The sequence below is a fragment of the Lipophrys pholis genome, assembly GCF_963383615.2.
Source record: "Lipophrys pholis genome assembly, chromosome: 20".
Taxonomy (NCBI): Eukaryota; Metazoa; Chordata; class Actinopteri; order Blenniiformes; family Blenniidae; genus Lipophrys; species Lipophrys pholis.
The window spans coordinates 10,428,169-10,442,395 of record NC_137648.1 but is presented as its reverse complement, the minus strand read 5'-3'; the positions used below and the strand labels follow the sequence as shown (position 1 = coordinate 10,442,395).

Below are 14,227 nucleotides of genomic sequence, written 5' to 3'. Positions count from 1 at the left end.
AAAAGTCACAGTGGTGGTTTTGAAGATTCAGAAGTGGAATACATTCAGTTCTTACAGATTCATAAAGCTGTTTTCAGGTTTTTGACTCCTAAAATGTGTGAACGTCATATAACCTGCGGCTCTTCCCAGATGTTGCAATTGTCCTGTTGGTGGAGTATTTCATTGCACATTTGATGTGTAGGAGGTTGCATCCTCTGCATGTTTGAGCAGCAGCTGCATTGAGGGCCTCACTCCTTTTTTTTTGTGTGTGCATTTACAACATTTCTGACTCACAAAGTGTCCTTCCACTGCCCTTCTCTCCCCGTGTTTCCACAATTTGATTCGTCATTTTATTGCAAAATGTCTCGCTATAATCCCACTGCGGTGACACATATTTGTGCAACAGTCTCACACAGACATGACGAGGGATTTCAATCCCTCAAACCTGAAATTTACCGCAAGAGTGAAGATGTTTTGATTATATTGCATGTTTTTGATCAATTACACGTTCAAAGTGGTTTCATGTCATTTATCCAATGCACCATGTGGACCACGGCGACTACAAACCGAAGTACAGAGACAAAACTGTAAAACCGGACTGAATGGTTCCAAAGTAACTCAACAATGGGCAACGTGGGCCAAACATTTGGATAATACCCCTTTAAAGCCAAGGAACACCTATCTTGGTTTTCTGCTGATGATGGAGGCAGATATGTGAAACAACAAATCCGGCTATGTCCAAAGCCAAATTTAAAACGAAATACCTAAATCGAGTAATTGATGCATGAAATAGTTGCAACAAAACATTGACCAGTAGCATTAAAATACACAAAGATTAAGAGTAGTATTTCAGCCTATCCGGGACACCGCTTGCTGTGGGCATTGGTACAGTATTTTATCGTCTCCTGGTAATTCTGGATAATAATTGATCACTGCACAGTAATAAAAAGCTACTTCTCAAGAAATGTCTATTGTCTTTTTATTCCACCCCTTTATACAGAACTCACTATGAATTCACTCCAGTGAATAGATGATTTCATCACTAAAGTCTTGTTAACGCTTCTTTCTTTAACTTCAACACCTTAAAGTCAGTGTATAGAATAGATGAACCATTCGACGCCAATAACACAAGAAAATCATGTTTGGTTTCTGTTTCAAAATAGAAATGGTCAGATGCAGTAGTTTTCTGTGCACAGTGTACTTGTTCATGTACAGTATTTCACATTTTTAAGACAAACACATCAAACAGATGTCCGAAGTGGAAATGGGGGAAAAAAATAACATGTTTAAATAATTGGCAGAAATAATTTTTCCCACGTCCCAGTATTTTCTTTAGATTGCCTTAGTTGTTCAGAAGAAAACATAAAGAGTCCAAATATGATCTTTTATCTTTTCTTTCATTGAGATATGAAGCAGCATGCCGAGTTTTCCACCTTCTGACAGCTTTGTCATGCAGATCAAATTATTAATTTCACTTATTTTTCAGTTTTTTTTTTAACCTTTATTACTTCAGATTTTGTTTCAGTGTCACTTATTTAAAAAATATTTTGAGTTTCCTTATTCATAAGATGTTTTGTCTGCAATAAACGTGAAGCATTTCAACTTGCCTTGAGAACCTTTGGACAAGAACGGACCGATTGCATAATAATTTGGGGAGTAACTGTAAATGTGATGAGAAAACGTACTGGCTGAGGTGACGTGTGACGCCGCCCCTCATGTGACTCTTGTCCAGGTGCGTCCAGCTGTGCAGCATAAATACGTCAGACAACCACATGAAATGAAGCATTTTGCACCCGTCCAAGCAGACCCGCCTATCTTCAGAGGACTCTTCCAGAATGGCTAATCTACTAGGAGGATACACGGAGACGAAGGATGCCAATGAAGAGATTCAGAAGATCTCCGATGGGGTGAGCTTCAGCCAACCTTGATTTCTAATTTCCTCACACATGCGTCTCTTTGTTGTATTTGACAATCTGGATTTATGTTTTATATGATTCACAGATCAAGCCGGAGGTCGAGAAAAGGACCGGTAAAAACTATGAGGAATTCACCGCCATTAAATTCAGGAGTCAGTTTGTAAACGGGACGAACTATCTCATCAAGGTAATTTTAAAAAATGTTTTATTTGGTGTTCTTATTTATCAATCAGGCAAAATCTAACTTCAGATGTGCTCATGGACAGAATAGCAGCATCAAGGAGACGATTTGTTCAACAATGAAAGATTGTGATGAATATTAATTCAGATGCACAACTTGCAGGTTCACGTGGGACAATACCTTCATCTGAAGGTATACTCGGACCTACAAGGAAAGTTGACCCTGGTATCTGTGGAAGAAAATCATCACAAAGATGATCCTCTTGAACCGTGACCACACGGCCAGGTTTCCCAGGTCAGAGCCTTCTTCAGGCCTTTCCATGTGAAGAAGGGGAGGATGTGTTTTCTGGATTTTAGCAACACGAAGACCATTCTTATTACTCTGGTTCAACATATTACCGGTTGGTGAATAACAATAAAAAGCTTTGTTTCTCCAACTCTTAAATGTTTCTGTGCAGAATTTATTGACATATTGATTATATTTAAACGTCCAGCAAGAAAAGAGGGAAAAATACAAAGGTGTTGCTGTTTATTCTGTAGGATTTGATGTTTATTCTGAAGGGAATCATAGAGGCCTCATGTCAGAAATACTGCATCCCTGGTTCCGTTTTAATTGTGGGTGTTACTATGTGGAGATTGTTTATTCTCCTTGAGCCTGCTTTCCTTTTCCCTGGATATTCAGTCACTTCACAGTATTAAAACATGCTCGATTTGGTGACTCTAAAATAGACTGTGTGTTTTGCCCTGAGATGATCTATTCAGGCTGTGTCAGCTGGGATTGGCCGTAGCCCCCTGCAGCGGATAATCGTACCAACAAATCAACAGAAGTACAATCTAAAGTGTGGAGTTGTTGATATACGAGTCATTATTTCTCTTCTAGAGTCCATCATCCAAAGTACAATAGGGTCCCAATGTTATTTCTGCAGTAATTTTACCTGTATGAGCACTTTTTATAAAACTCATTTCAAGTCGATAGTAAGTTCTTTAGCATTTAGGATGATATCAAGGCACTAGAGAAAACCTATGTTTGGTGTCATGACAGCTTTAGACGACAACTCTGTAGATATTCTATTGATGTGATGATAATCCAATGAAAGGAACTACAAACCTCAATATTCAACACTTTTCAGTCCTTCAAGGAAATAAACAGGTTCTTGTGACTCCGAAACTTTGCCACAGATTAAAACAAACAAAAAAAAGCACACATCTTAAAGTATTTCACCGTCTTTAAAAAAAATCTCTTTTTGTACAGTAATTTTCATTGAAGAAGCACGGAGATGACAGTTTTACAGCGGTGGTAATGCCATACAATAACCATCGTGGAATACAGGCGTGTTGGGGAGGAGGTCCGACTAGTCTGTACCATGAACCGAATGCCGCCAGGACTCCGCAGCAGGTTCACAGCTTGACGCCAGTCTGGATTTGAACCTCAGCGAGTGAAGCGACTCCTTTTATCAGACGGAGTTTCACTTCACCTTTGGAGGCGTGTAGTGGATTCGGCACCTTTCATTGAAAACCTGAGAAAACCAAACATTTTACCTGTCAGCTTTTCTCGGTGTGACTAAATGACATTACTAGTGAACCGGCACCACGCACCTTCAGACTTCTATCGCTGACGACTTCTTCAACATTCAGCTCCGACTGCATCAGCTTCAACTGGAGTCAAAGACAAACAGGTTGTTTATGGCTTTATGGCTTTGTCTCGGCTCAGGTGGGCCTCCATCATCTGCACAAGAGAAAAGTCACAGTGGTGGTTTTGAAGATTCAGAAGTGGAATACATTCAGTTCTTACAGATTCATAAAGCTGTTTTCAGGTTTTTGACTCCTAAAATGTGTGAACGTCATATAACCTGCGGCTCTTCCCAGATGTTGCAATTGTCCTGTTGGTGGAGTATTTCATTGCACATTTGATGTGTAGGAGGTTGCATCCTCTGCATGTTTGAGCAGCAGCTGCATTGAGGTCCTCACTCCTTTTTTTTTGTGTGTGCATTTACAACATTTCTGACTCACAAAGTGTCCTTCCACTGCCCTTCTCTCCCCGTGTTTCCACAATTTGATTCGTCATTTTATTGCAAAATGTCTCGCTATAATCCCACTGCGGTGACACATATTTGTGCAACAGTCTCACACAGACATGACGAGGGATTTCAATCCCTCAAACCTGAAATTTACCGCAAGAGTGAAGATGTTTTGATTATATTGCATGTTTTTGATCAATTACACGTTCAAAGTGGTTTCATGTCATTTATCCAATGCACCATGTGGACCACGGCGACTACAAACCGAAGTACAGAGACAAAACTGTAAAACCGGACTGAATGATTCCAAAGTAACTCAACAATGGGCAACGTGGGCCAAACATTTGGATAATACCCCTTTAAAGCCAAGGAACACCTATCTTGGTTTTCTGCTGATGATGGAGGCAGATATGTGAAACAACAAATCCGGCTATGTCCAAAGCCAAATTTAAAACGAAATACCTAAATCGAGTAATTGATGCATGAAATAGTTGCAACAAAACATTGACCAGTAGCATTAAAATACACAAAGATTAAGAGTAGTATTTCAGCCTATCCGGGACACCGCTTGCTGTGGGCATTGGTACAGTATTTTATCGTCTCCTGGTAATTCTGGATAATAATTGATCACTGCACAGTAATAAAAAGCTACTTCTCAAGAAATGTCTATTGTCTTTTTATTCCACCCCTTTATACAGAACTCACTATGAATTCACTCCAGTGAATAGATGATTTCATCACTAAAGTCTTGTTAACGCTTCTTTCTTTAACTTCAACACCTTAAAGTCAGTGTATAGAATAGATGAACCATTCGACGCCAATAACACAAGAAAATCATGTTTGGTTTCTGTTTCAAAATAGAAATGGTCAGATGCAGTAGTTTTCTGTGCACAGTGTACTTGTTCATGTACAGTATTTCACATTTTTAAGACAAACACATCAAACAGATGTCCGAAGTGGAAATGGGGGAAAAAAATAACATGTTTAAATAATTGGCAGAAATAATTTTTCCCACGTCCCAGTATTTTCTTTAGATTGCCTTAGTTGTTCAGAAGAAAACATAAAGAGTCCAAATATGATCTTTTATCTTTTCTTTCATTGAGATATGAAGCAGCATGCCGAGTTTTCCACCTTCTGACAGCTTTGTCATGCAGATCAAATTATTAATTTCACTTATTTTTCAGTTTTTTTTTTAACCTTTATTACTTCAGATTTTGTTTCAGTGTCACTTATTTAAAAAATATTTTGAGTTTCCTTATTCATAAGATGTTTTGTCTGCAATAAACGTGAAGCATTTCAACTTGCCTTGAGAACCTTTGGACAAGAACGGACCGATTGCATAATAATTTGGGGAGTAACTGTAAATGTGATGAGAAAACGTACTGGCTGAGGTGACGTGTGACGCCGCCCCTCATGTGACTCTTGTCCAGGTGCGTCCAGCTGTGCAGCATAAATACGTCAGACAACCACATGAAATGAAGCATTTTGCACCCGTCCAAGCAGACCCGCCTATCTTCAGAGGACTCTTCCAGAATGGCTAATCTACTAGGAGGATACACGGAGACGAAGGATGCCAATGAAGAGATTCAGAAGATCTCCGATGGGGTGAGCTTCAGCCAACCTTGATTTCTAATTTCCTCACACATGCGTCTCTTTGTTGTATTTGACAATCTGGATTTATGTTTTATATGATTCACAGATCAAGCCGGAGGTCGAGAAAAGGACCGGTAAAAACTATGAGGAATTCACCGCCATTAAATTCAGGAGTCAGTTTGTAAACGGGACGAACTATCTCATCAAGGTAATTTTAAAAAATGTTTTATTTGGTGTTCTTATTTATCAATCAGGCAAAATCTAACTTCAGATGTGCTCATGGACAGAATAGCAGCATCAAGGAGACGATTTGTTCAACAATGAAAGATTGTGATGAATATTAATTCAGATGCACAACTTGCAGGTTCACGTGGGACAATACCTTCATCTGAAGGTATACTCGGACCTACAAGGAAAGTTGACCCTGGTATCTGTGGAAGAAAATCATCACAAAGATGATCCTCTTGAACCGTGACCACACGGCCAGGTTTCCCAGGTCAGAGCCTTCTTCAGGCCTTTCCATGTGAAGAAGGGGAGGATGTGTTTTCTGGATTTTAGCAACACGAAGACCATTCTTATTACTCTGGTTCAACATATTACCGGTTGGTGAATAACAATAAAAAGCTTTGTTTCTCCAACTCTTAAATGTTTCTGTGCAGAATTTATTGACATATTGATTATATTTAAACGTCCAGCAAGAAAAGAGGGAAAAATACAAAGGTGTTGCTGTTTATTCTGTAGGATTTGATGTTTATTCTGAAGGGAATCATAGAGGCCTCATGTCAGAAATACTGCATCCCTGGTTCCGTTTTAATTGTGGGTGTTACTATGTGGAGATTGTTTATTCTCCTTGAGCCTGCTTTCCTTTCCCCTGGATATTCAGTCACTTCACAGTATTAAAACATGCTCGATTTGGTGACTCTAAAATAGACTGTGTGTTTTGCCCTGAGATGATCTATTCAGGCTGTGTCAGCTGGGATTGGCCGTAGCCCCCTGCAGCGGATAATCGTACCAACAAATCAACAGAAATACAATCTAAAGTGTGGAGTTGTTGATATACGAGTCATTATTTCTCTTCTAGAGTCCATCATCCAAAGTACAATAGGGTCCCAATGTTATTTCTGCAGTAATTTTACCTGTATGAGCACTTTTTATAAAACTCATTTCAAGTCGATAGTAAGTTCTTTAGCATTTAGGATGATATCAAGGCACTAGAGAAAACCTATGTTTGGTGTCATGACAGCTTTAGACGACAACTCTGTAGATATTCTATTGATGTGATGATAATCCAATGAAAGGAACTACAAACCTCAATATTCAACACTTTTCAGTCCTTCAAGGAAATAAACAGGTTCTTGTGACTCCGAAACTTTGCCACAGATTAAAACAAACAAAAAAAAGCACACATCTTAAAGTATTTCACCGTCTTTAAAAAAAACCTCTTTTTGTACAGTAATTTTCATTGAAGAAGCACGGAGATGACAGTTTTACAGCGGTGGTAATGCCATACAATAACCATCGTGGAATACAGGCGTGTTGGGGAGGAGGTCCGACTAGTCTGTACCATGAACCGAATGCCGCCAGGACTCCGCAGCAGGTTCACAACTTGACGCCAGTCTGGATTTGAACCTCAGCGAGTGAAGCGACTCCTTTTATCAGACGGAGTTTCACTTCACCTTTGGAGGCGTGTAGTGGATTCGGCACCTTTCATTGAAAACCTGAGAAAACCAAACATTTTACCTGTCAGCTTTTCTCGGTGTGACTAAATGACATTACTAGTGAACCGGCACCACGCACCTTCAGACTTCTATCGCTGACGACTTCTTCAACATTCAGCTCCGACTGCATCAGCTTCAACTGGAGTCAAAGACAAACAGGTTGTTTATGGCTTTATGGCTTTGTCTCGGCTCAGGTGGGCCTCCATCATCTGCACAAGAGAAAAGTCACAGTGGTGGTTTTGAAGATTCAGAAGTGGAATACATTCAGTTCTTACAGATTCATAAAGCTGTTTTCAGGTTTTTGACTCCTAAAATGTGTGAACGTCATATAACCTGCGGCTCTTCCCAGATGTTGCAATTGTCCTGTTGGTGGAGTATTTCATTGCACATTTGATGTGTAGGAGGTTGCATCCTCTGCATGTTTGAGCAGCAGCTGCATTGAGGTCCTCACTCCTTTTTTTTTGTGTGTGCATTTACAACATTTCTGACTCACAAAGTGTCCTTCCACTGCCCTTCTCTCCCCGTGTTTCCACAATTTGATTCGTCATTTTATTGCAAAATGTCTCGCTATAATCCCACTGCGGTGACACATATTTGTGCAACAGTCTCACACAGACATGACGAGGGATTTCAATCCCTCAAACCTGAAATTTACCGCAAGAGTGAAGATGTTTTGATTATATTGCATGTTTTTGATCAATTACACGTTCAAAGTGGTTTCATGTCATTTATCCAATGCACCATGTGGACCACGGCGACTACAAACCGAAGTACAGAGACAAAACTGTAAAACCGGACTGAATGATTCCAAAGTAACTCAACAATGGGCAACGTGGGCCAAACATTTGGATAATACCCCTTTAAAGCCAAGGAACACCTATCTTGGTTTTCTGCTGATGATGGAGGCAGATATGTGAAACAACAAATCCGGCTATGTCCAAAGCCAAATTTAAAACGAAATACCTAAATCGAGTAATTGATGCATGAAATAGTTGCAACAAAACATTGACCAGTAGCATTAAAATACACAAAGATTAAGAGTAGTATTTCAGCCTATCCGGGACACCGCTTGCTGTGGGCATTGGTACAGTATTTTATCGTCTCCTGGTAATTCTGGATAATCATTGATCACTGCACAGTAATAAAAAGCTACTTCTCAAGAAATGTCTATTGTCTTTTTATTCCACCCCTTTATACAGAACTCACTATGAATTCACTCCAGTGAATAGATGATTTCATCACTAAAGTCTTGTTAACGCTTCTTTCTTTAACTTCAACACCTTAAAGTCAGTGTATAGAATAGATGAACCATTCGACGCCAATAACACAAGAAAATCATGTTTGGTTTCTGTTTCAAAATAGAAATGGTCAGATGCAGTAGTTTTCTGTGCACAGTGTACTTGTTCATGTACAGTATTTCACATTTTTAAGACAAACACATCAAACAGATGTCCGAAGTGGAAATGGGGGAAAAAAATAACATGTTTAAATAATTGGCAGAAATAATTTTTCCCACGTCCCAGTATTTTCTTTAGATTGCCTTAGTTGTTCAGAAGAAAACATAAAGAGTCCAAATATGATCTTTTATCTTTTCTTTCATTGAGATATGAAGCAGCATGCCGAGTTTTCCACCTTCTGACAGCTTTGTCATGCAGATCAAATTATTAATTTCACTTATTTTTCAGTTTTTTTTTTAACCTTTATTACTTCAGATTTTGTTTCAGTGTCACTTATTTAAAAAATATTTTGAGTTTCCTTATTCATAAGATGTTTTGTCTGCAATAAACGTGAAGCATTTCAACTTGCCTTGAGAACCTTTGGACAAGAACGGACCGATTGCATAATAATTTGGGGAGTAACTGTAAATGTGATGAGAAAACGTACTGGCTGAGGTGACGTGTGACGCCGCCCCTCATGTGACTCTTGTCCAGGTGCGTCCAGCTGTGCAGCATAAATACGTCAGACAACCACATGAAATGAAGCATTTTGCACCCGTCCAAGCAGACCCGCCTATCTTCAGAGGACTCTTCCAGAATGGCTAATCTACTAGGAGGATACACGGAGACGAAGGATGCCAATGAAGAGATTCAGAAGATCTCCGATGGGGTGAGCTTCAGCCAACCTTGATTTCTAATTTCCTCACACATGCGTCTCTTTGTTGTATTTGACAATCTGGATTTATGTTTTATATGATTCACAGATCAAGCCGGAGGTCGAGAAAAGGACCGGTAAAAACTATGAGGAATTCACCGCCATTAAATTCAGGAGTCAGTTTGTAAACGGGACGAACTATCTCATCAAGGTAATTTTAAAAAATGTTTTATTTGGTGTTCTTATTTATCAATCAGGCAAAATCTAACTTCAGATGTGCTCATGGACAGAATAGCAGCATCAAGGAGACGATTTGTTCAACAATGAAAGATTGTGATGAATATTAATTCAGATGCACAACTTGCAGGTTCACGTGGGACAATACCTTCATCTGAAGGTATACTCGGACCTACAAGGAAAGTTGACCCTGGTATCTGTGGAAGAAAATCATCACAAAGATGATCCTCTTGAACCGTGACCACACGGCCAGGTTTCCCAGGTCAGAGCCTTCTTCAGGCCTTTCCATGTGAAGAAGGGGAGGATGTGTTTTCTGGATTTTAGCAACACGAAGACCATTCTTATTACTCTGGTTCAACATATTACCGGTTGGTGAATAACAATAAAAAGCTTTGTTTCTCCAACTCTTAAATGTTTCTGTGCAGAATTTATTGACATATTGATTATATTTAAACGTCCAGCAAGAAAAGAGGGAAAAATACAAAGGTGTTGCTGTTTATTCTGTAGGATTTGATGTTTATTCTGAAGGGAATCATAGAGGCCTCATGTCAGAAATACTGCATCCCTGGTTCCGTTTTAATTGTGGGTGTTACTATGTGGAGATTGTTTATTCTCCTTGAGCCTGCTTTCCTTTTCCCTGGATATTCAGTCACTTCACAGTATTAAAACATGCTCGATTTGGTGACTCTAAAATAGACTGTGTGTTTTGCCCTGAGATGATCTATTCAGGCTGTGTCAGCTGGGATTGGCCGTAGCCCCCTGCAGCGGATAATCGTACCAACAAATCAACAGAAATACAATCTAAAGTGTGGAGTTGTTGATATACGAGTCATTATTTCTCTTCTAGAGTCCATCATCCAAAGTACAATAGGGTCCCAATGTTATTTCTGCAGTAATTTTACCTGTATGAGCACTTTTTATAAAACTCATTTCAAGTCGATAGTAAGTTCTTTAGCATTTAGGATGATATCAAGGCACTAGAGAAAACTTATGTTTGGTGTCATGACAGCTTTAGACGACAACTCTGTAGATATTCTATTAATGTGATGATAATCCAATGAAAGGAACTACAAACCTCAATATTCAACACTTCAGTCCTTCAAGGAAATAAACAGGTTCTTGTGACTCCGAAACTTTGCCACAGATTAAAACAAACAAAAGAAAGCACACATCTTAAAGTATTTCACCGTCTTTAAAAAAAACCTCTTTTTGTACAGTAATTTTCATTGAAGAAGCACGGAGATGACAGTTTTACAGCGGTGGTAATGCCATACAATAACCATCGTGGAATACAGGCGTGTTGGGGAGGAGGTCCGACTAGTCTGTACCATGAACCGAATGCCGTCAGGACTCCGCAGCAGGTTCACAGCTTGACGCCAGTCTGGATTTGAACCTCAGCGAGTGAAGCGACTCCTTTTATCAGACGGAGTTTCACTTCACCTTTGGAGGCGTGTAGTGGATTCGGCACCTTTCATTGAAAACCTGAGAAAACCAAACATTTTACCTGTCAGCTTTTCTCGGTGTGACTAAATGACATTACTAGTGAACCGGCACCACGCACCTTCAGACTTCTATCGTTGACGACTTCTTCAACATTCAGCTCCGACTGCATCAGCTTCAACTGGAGTCAAAGACAAACAGGTTTTTTTTTTTTACTCAAAACTTCTTTTTACCGAGCAGTACCCTCTAGAAGCTACACCTTGACCTTAATGGAGTATCTTGATCAGAGTGACTTTAAATGCTTTGAATTCACATACAGGGGGAGCTCAGCGGCAGTGCTTAGATTCACTAGATAGCCTGAGAAATTGGTCTCACATTGGTCTGCTCCTTCCTCAGCTGTTTGATTAGTGCCAAGTTTTCACGGTCTTTTGCTCGGTCTTCACGCAGCTGTCCCACCACTTCAGACGTCTGGGCGATGCAGGCCTTTATGGCTTTGTCTCGGCTCAGGTGGGCCTCCATCATCTGCACAAGAGGAAACACAGCTCAAGACAATATATCAACGAGTCACAGTGGTGGTTTTGAAGATTCAGAAGTGGAATAAATTCAGTTCTTACAGATTCATAAAGCTGTTTGCAGGTTTGTGTCGCATCTACTTTGGCCGAGAAGGACACTGTGGGCACGGTGGTGTTCAGGGCATGGACGATGCGGTCATCTATAGTGCGCATCACCTTCAGCACCTCCTAAGAAACACAAAGTGGAAAATGGTCTCAGACACACAAGTCATTAAGCCTCTTATTTGATCCCAATGGTGACAATACCAGCACAGCTTTCACTAAGAACATTTACACAGATTGATCAGCAAGAATTTCTGTCGTGTGATCAATGACAATATTAAGTTTTGCATCCTACTTTGTTAAAGAACAAAACATGTCCATGTTTTATAGTTAAATTATTTAATCAGACATCCTCTGATGCTTGATTTTTAGAAGAACAATAACACGTATTTATGGGATGATAGCACAGGCAATGAAGAATTGTCTCATTGCTGAAGTTGAATAATTTGGAACATGCAACTCGTAAAAAACAAAAACAGATTTCTGACACATGCAACACTCATTTGACTATACACCAGACAAAGTATTCTGCTTAGGATGAACCATTTCTCTACGTTTTAATTGAAATATTGCTTTCTCAGCAGGAATTGAGTGGATTTAAATCATTTTCTCCTGCATCGACAGAAATCCCCTCTCTCTATAAACTAACCACAACTTTGCTATGAAGTTTTGTAGCACTTTGTGACAGAGGTCGAAATCACTTTAACAGGAGTAATTGGTCTCATTTGGAGGATTTGGTTCTTTGCAACTCGAAGCAGAGTCCAAACAATAATATTCACTTTGGCCATCAGGTTTCCACTGGTTGCATTTTCTAGTTATGATACTTTAACAATGGGAGTTGGGTGAGGCGGGTCGGTTGGTTTGTTAGAGTATTCGGACGCTTCGATCACATGCTGCCAGTTTCCAGCAGGCTGCTCAGCTGCGACTCCTTGGACCCTGCACAGTGGCCAGGACCCGGAGGGTCACTCATTCAGCGCTTTACACGGAAAACAAACCGTGCGGTGGATGAAACTCAGACACGTCGCGACTCGGGTGGCTGTCATCACGTGGAAGGTTTTGCATGAAGCGATGAAAATTTGGTTTAGACTTACCTGAAACATTGAAAAGTCCTCACAATTTAAAGTTCCACTGGGCGCCGCCATAGTGGACTGCAGGGTCCTCCCCAGACGCAACGTGACGCGGCTGTTCAAGACAGTGCCTGAATAAAATCCCGCAATTTTAGGTATTTTACACTCATTCCTGAACCTAATGTTGGTCTCAGAAGTATTCTATCTCTTAAATAAACGCACAGTATGATTACGTAAAGGTTCCCCCTAATCAGTCAAGTTGTGTTCATTACATGATCACTGTGTTGATATGATGCTACTTTGATTAAGTTCATTAGGGAATTATTGGAGTGGCCTAAAGTGAAAATCCTGGCAGTCCAAGAGGGAGTGACAAACTAAAGAGACAAACCATGTGCACAAAGAGAAATATTGTTTCCGGTAAGGGGCGATTAAGAGACGCGAAATGAGCACAATGAGACACAAAATGACATCAGATAGATGCAGATGTGTTAATAGACATGTGCTCAAAGAGACAAAAGTAAGCCAAACAAGAAAAGGCAATCCTCAAAGAGACAAACACAAAGACTCATATATCAAATAAAAATAAACAGAAAATGAGCACAAAGAGATAAATACAAATGCACCAAAAATCATCATAATGAAACTCAAAACCCTTAGGAGACAGATAATGGCAACAAGGCCAAACAAAACCACCCACACATATTCAAAACAACTGCATGAAATAACCTTAAAGAACAACAACAAACATTTTGTGAAGAAAATCTGCAGAAAACACAAATTTTTCACAACTATGTGTGAAATTACCACAATCTGGAGCTCATTTGGCGGTGGACCTGAGAGGGAACAGGGTGTCTGTCTACTCCGTCTTGATCCACAAGGCCAGTGTGGACATTGTGGAGGAGTACGAATATCTGGAGGTATACACTGACAATAAACTGGACTGGGTAAAATAACATTGAGGCCCATTACAGGAAGGGTCAAAGCCATTTCTATTTTTGAGGGAGATGGAGTCCTCTAACATCTGTTACACCATGCTGAAGGTGTTCTGAGTCTGTGATTCTCAAACTATTAAAAAAAAAAAAGAAAAACAGTGGTGGGAGTCTGTGGTGGAGATAGACTCTGCTCAGGTGGGCTCAGAGAGGAGGATCCCGGTCCAAAAATGAGGTGATGCTTCTCTCTTGTGGCATAAGATTGTATAACTCCTCTTTGTCAATATTGTTTATGTTGTGTTTTTCTGTCCATTGTGTTCTTCCATTGTTATATTAGTTACCACAAGCCTTGTACATATTACTATTTAATTTTTTCATTTGTTTCTAATTTATTTGATATTTCTATTCATGATGTTATATTCAGTGTGGAGCAACGCTTTAGAGA

General features: G+C 39.8%; 4 protein-coding genes across 4 annotated transcripts; 3 read left to right on the top strand and 1 right to left on the bottom strand.

Annotated features, from left to right (window-relative positions):
- The first annotated feature begins 1,776 nt into the window (after positions 1-1,776).
- Positions 1,777-2,520, top strand: LOC308125859 (leukocyte cysteine proteinase inhibitor 1-like). The gene is made up of 3 exons (XM_080489880.1): positions 1,777-1,886; positions 1,981-2,082; positions 2,239-2,520. The coding sequence occupies exons 1-3, from the start codon at positions 1,815-1,817 to the stop codon at positions 2,347-2,349; spliced, it is 285 nt and encodes a 94-aa protein (XP_080346006.1). The 5' UTR covers positions 1,777-1,814; the 3' UTR covers positions 2,350-2,520.
- Positions 2,521-5,588: 3,068 nt separating this feature from the next.
- On the top strand, positions 5,589-6,332 carry LOC308125811 (leukocyte cysteine proteinase inhibitor 1-like). The gene is made up of 3 exons (XM_080489812.1): positions 5,589-5,698; positions 5,793-5,894; positions 6,051-6,332. Exons 1-3 carry the CDS (start codon positions 5,627-5,629, stop codon positions 6,159-6,161), a joined length of 285 nt encoding a protein of 94 aa, XP_080345938.1. The 5' UTR covers positions 5,589-5,626; the 3' UTR covers positions 6,162-6,332.
- A 3,068-nt stretch (positions 6,333-9,400) lies between these two features.
- LOC308125325 (leukocyte cysteine proteinase inhibitor 1-like) lies at positions 9,401-10,144 on the top strand. Its single transcript, XM_080488980.1, has 3 exons — positions 9,401-9,510; positions 9,605-9,706; positions 9,863-10,144. Exons 1-3 carry the CDS (start codon positions 9,439-9,441, stop codon positions 9,971-9,973), a joined length of 285 nt encoding a protein of 94 aa, XP_080345106.1. The 5' UTR covers positions 9,401-9,438; the 3' UTR covers positions 9,974-10,144.
- Positions 10,145-10,976: 832 nt separating this feature from the next.
- Positions 10,977-12,941, bottom strand: mix23 (mitochondrial matrix import factor 23). The gene is made up of 5 exons (XM_080488981.1): positions 12,878-12,941; positions 11,787-11,912; positions 11,548-11,694; positions 11,294-11,353; positions 10,977-11,214 (listed from the first exon to the last, which is right to left on the bottom strand). Exons 1-5 carry the CDS (start codon positions 12,926-12,928, stop codon positions 11,164-11,166), a joined length of 435 nt encoding a protein of 144 aa, XP_080345107.1. The 5' UTR covers positions 12,929-12,941; the 3' UTR covers positions 10,977-11,163.
- Between the last annotated feature and the right edge of the window lie 1,286 nt (positions 12,942-14,227).

Coding starts and splice junctions, on each gene's coding strand:
- LOC308125859 (XM_080489880.1), top strand. CDS start 1,815: ATGGCTAATCTACTAGGAGGATACACGGAGACGAAGGATGCCAATGAA. Junction 1,887..1,980: donor TTCAGAAGATCTCCGATGGG/GTGAGCTTCAGC, acceptor TATGATTCACAG/ATCAAGCCGGAGGTCGAGAA. Junction 2,083..2,238: donor GGACGAACTATCTCATCAAG/GTAATTTTAAAA, acceptor CACAACTTGCAG/GTTCACGTGGGACAATACCT.
- LOC308125811 (XM_080489812.1), top strand. CDS start 5,627: ATGGCTAATCTACTAGGAGGATACACGGAGACGAAGGATGCCAATGAA. Junction 5,699..5,792: donor TTCAGAAGATCTCCGATGGG/GTGAGCTTCAGC, acceptor TATGATTCACAG/ATCAAGCCGGAGGTCGAGAA. Junction 5,895..6,050: donor GGACGAACTATCTCATCAAG/GTAATTTTAAAA, acceptor CACAACTTGCAG/GTTCACGTGGGACAATACCT.
- LOC308125325 (XM_080488980.1), top strand. CDS start 9,439: ATGGCTAATCTACTAGGAGGATACACGGAGACGAAGGATGCCAATGAA. Junction 9,511..9,604: donor TTCAGAAGATCTCCGATGGG/GTGAGCTTCAGC, acceptor TATGATTCACAG/ATCAAGCCGGAGGTCGAGAA. Junction 9,707..9,862: donor GGACGAACTATCTCATCAAG/GTAATTTTAAAA, acceptor CACAACTTGCAG/GTTCACGTGGGACAATACCT.
- mix23 (XM_080488981.1), bottom strand. CDS start 12,928: ATGGCGGCGCCCAGTGGAACTTTAAATTGTGAGGACTTTTCAATGTTT. Junction 11,354..11,547: donor TGAGGAAGGAGCAGACCAAT/GTGAGACCAATT, acceptor CTTTGACTCCAG/TTGAAGCTGATGCAGTCGGA. Junction 11,215..11,293: donor TCAACGATAGAAGTCTGAAG/GTGCGTGGTGCC, acceptor TGGTTTTCTCAG/GTTTTCAATGAAAGGTGCCG.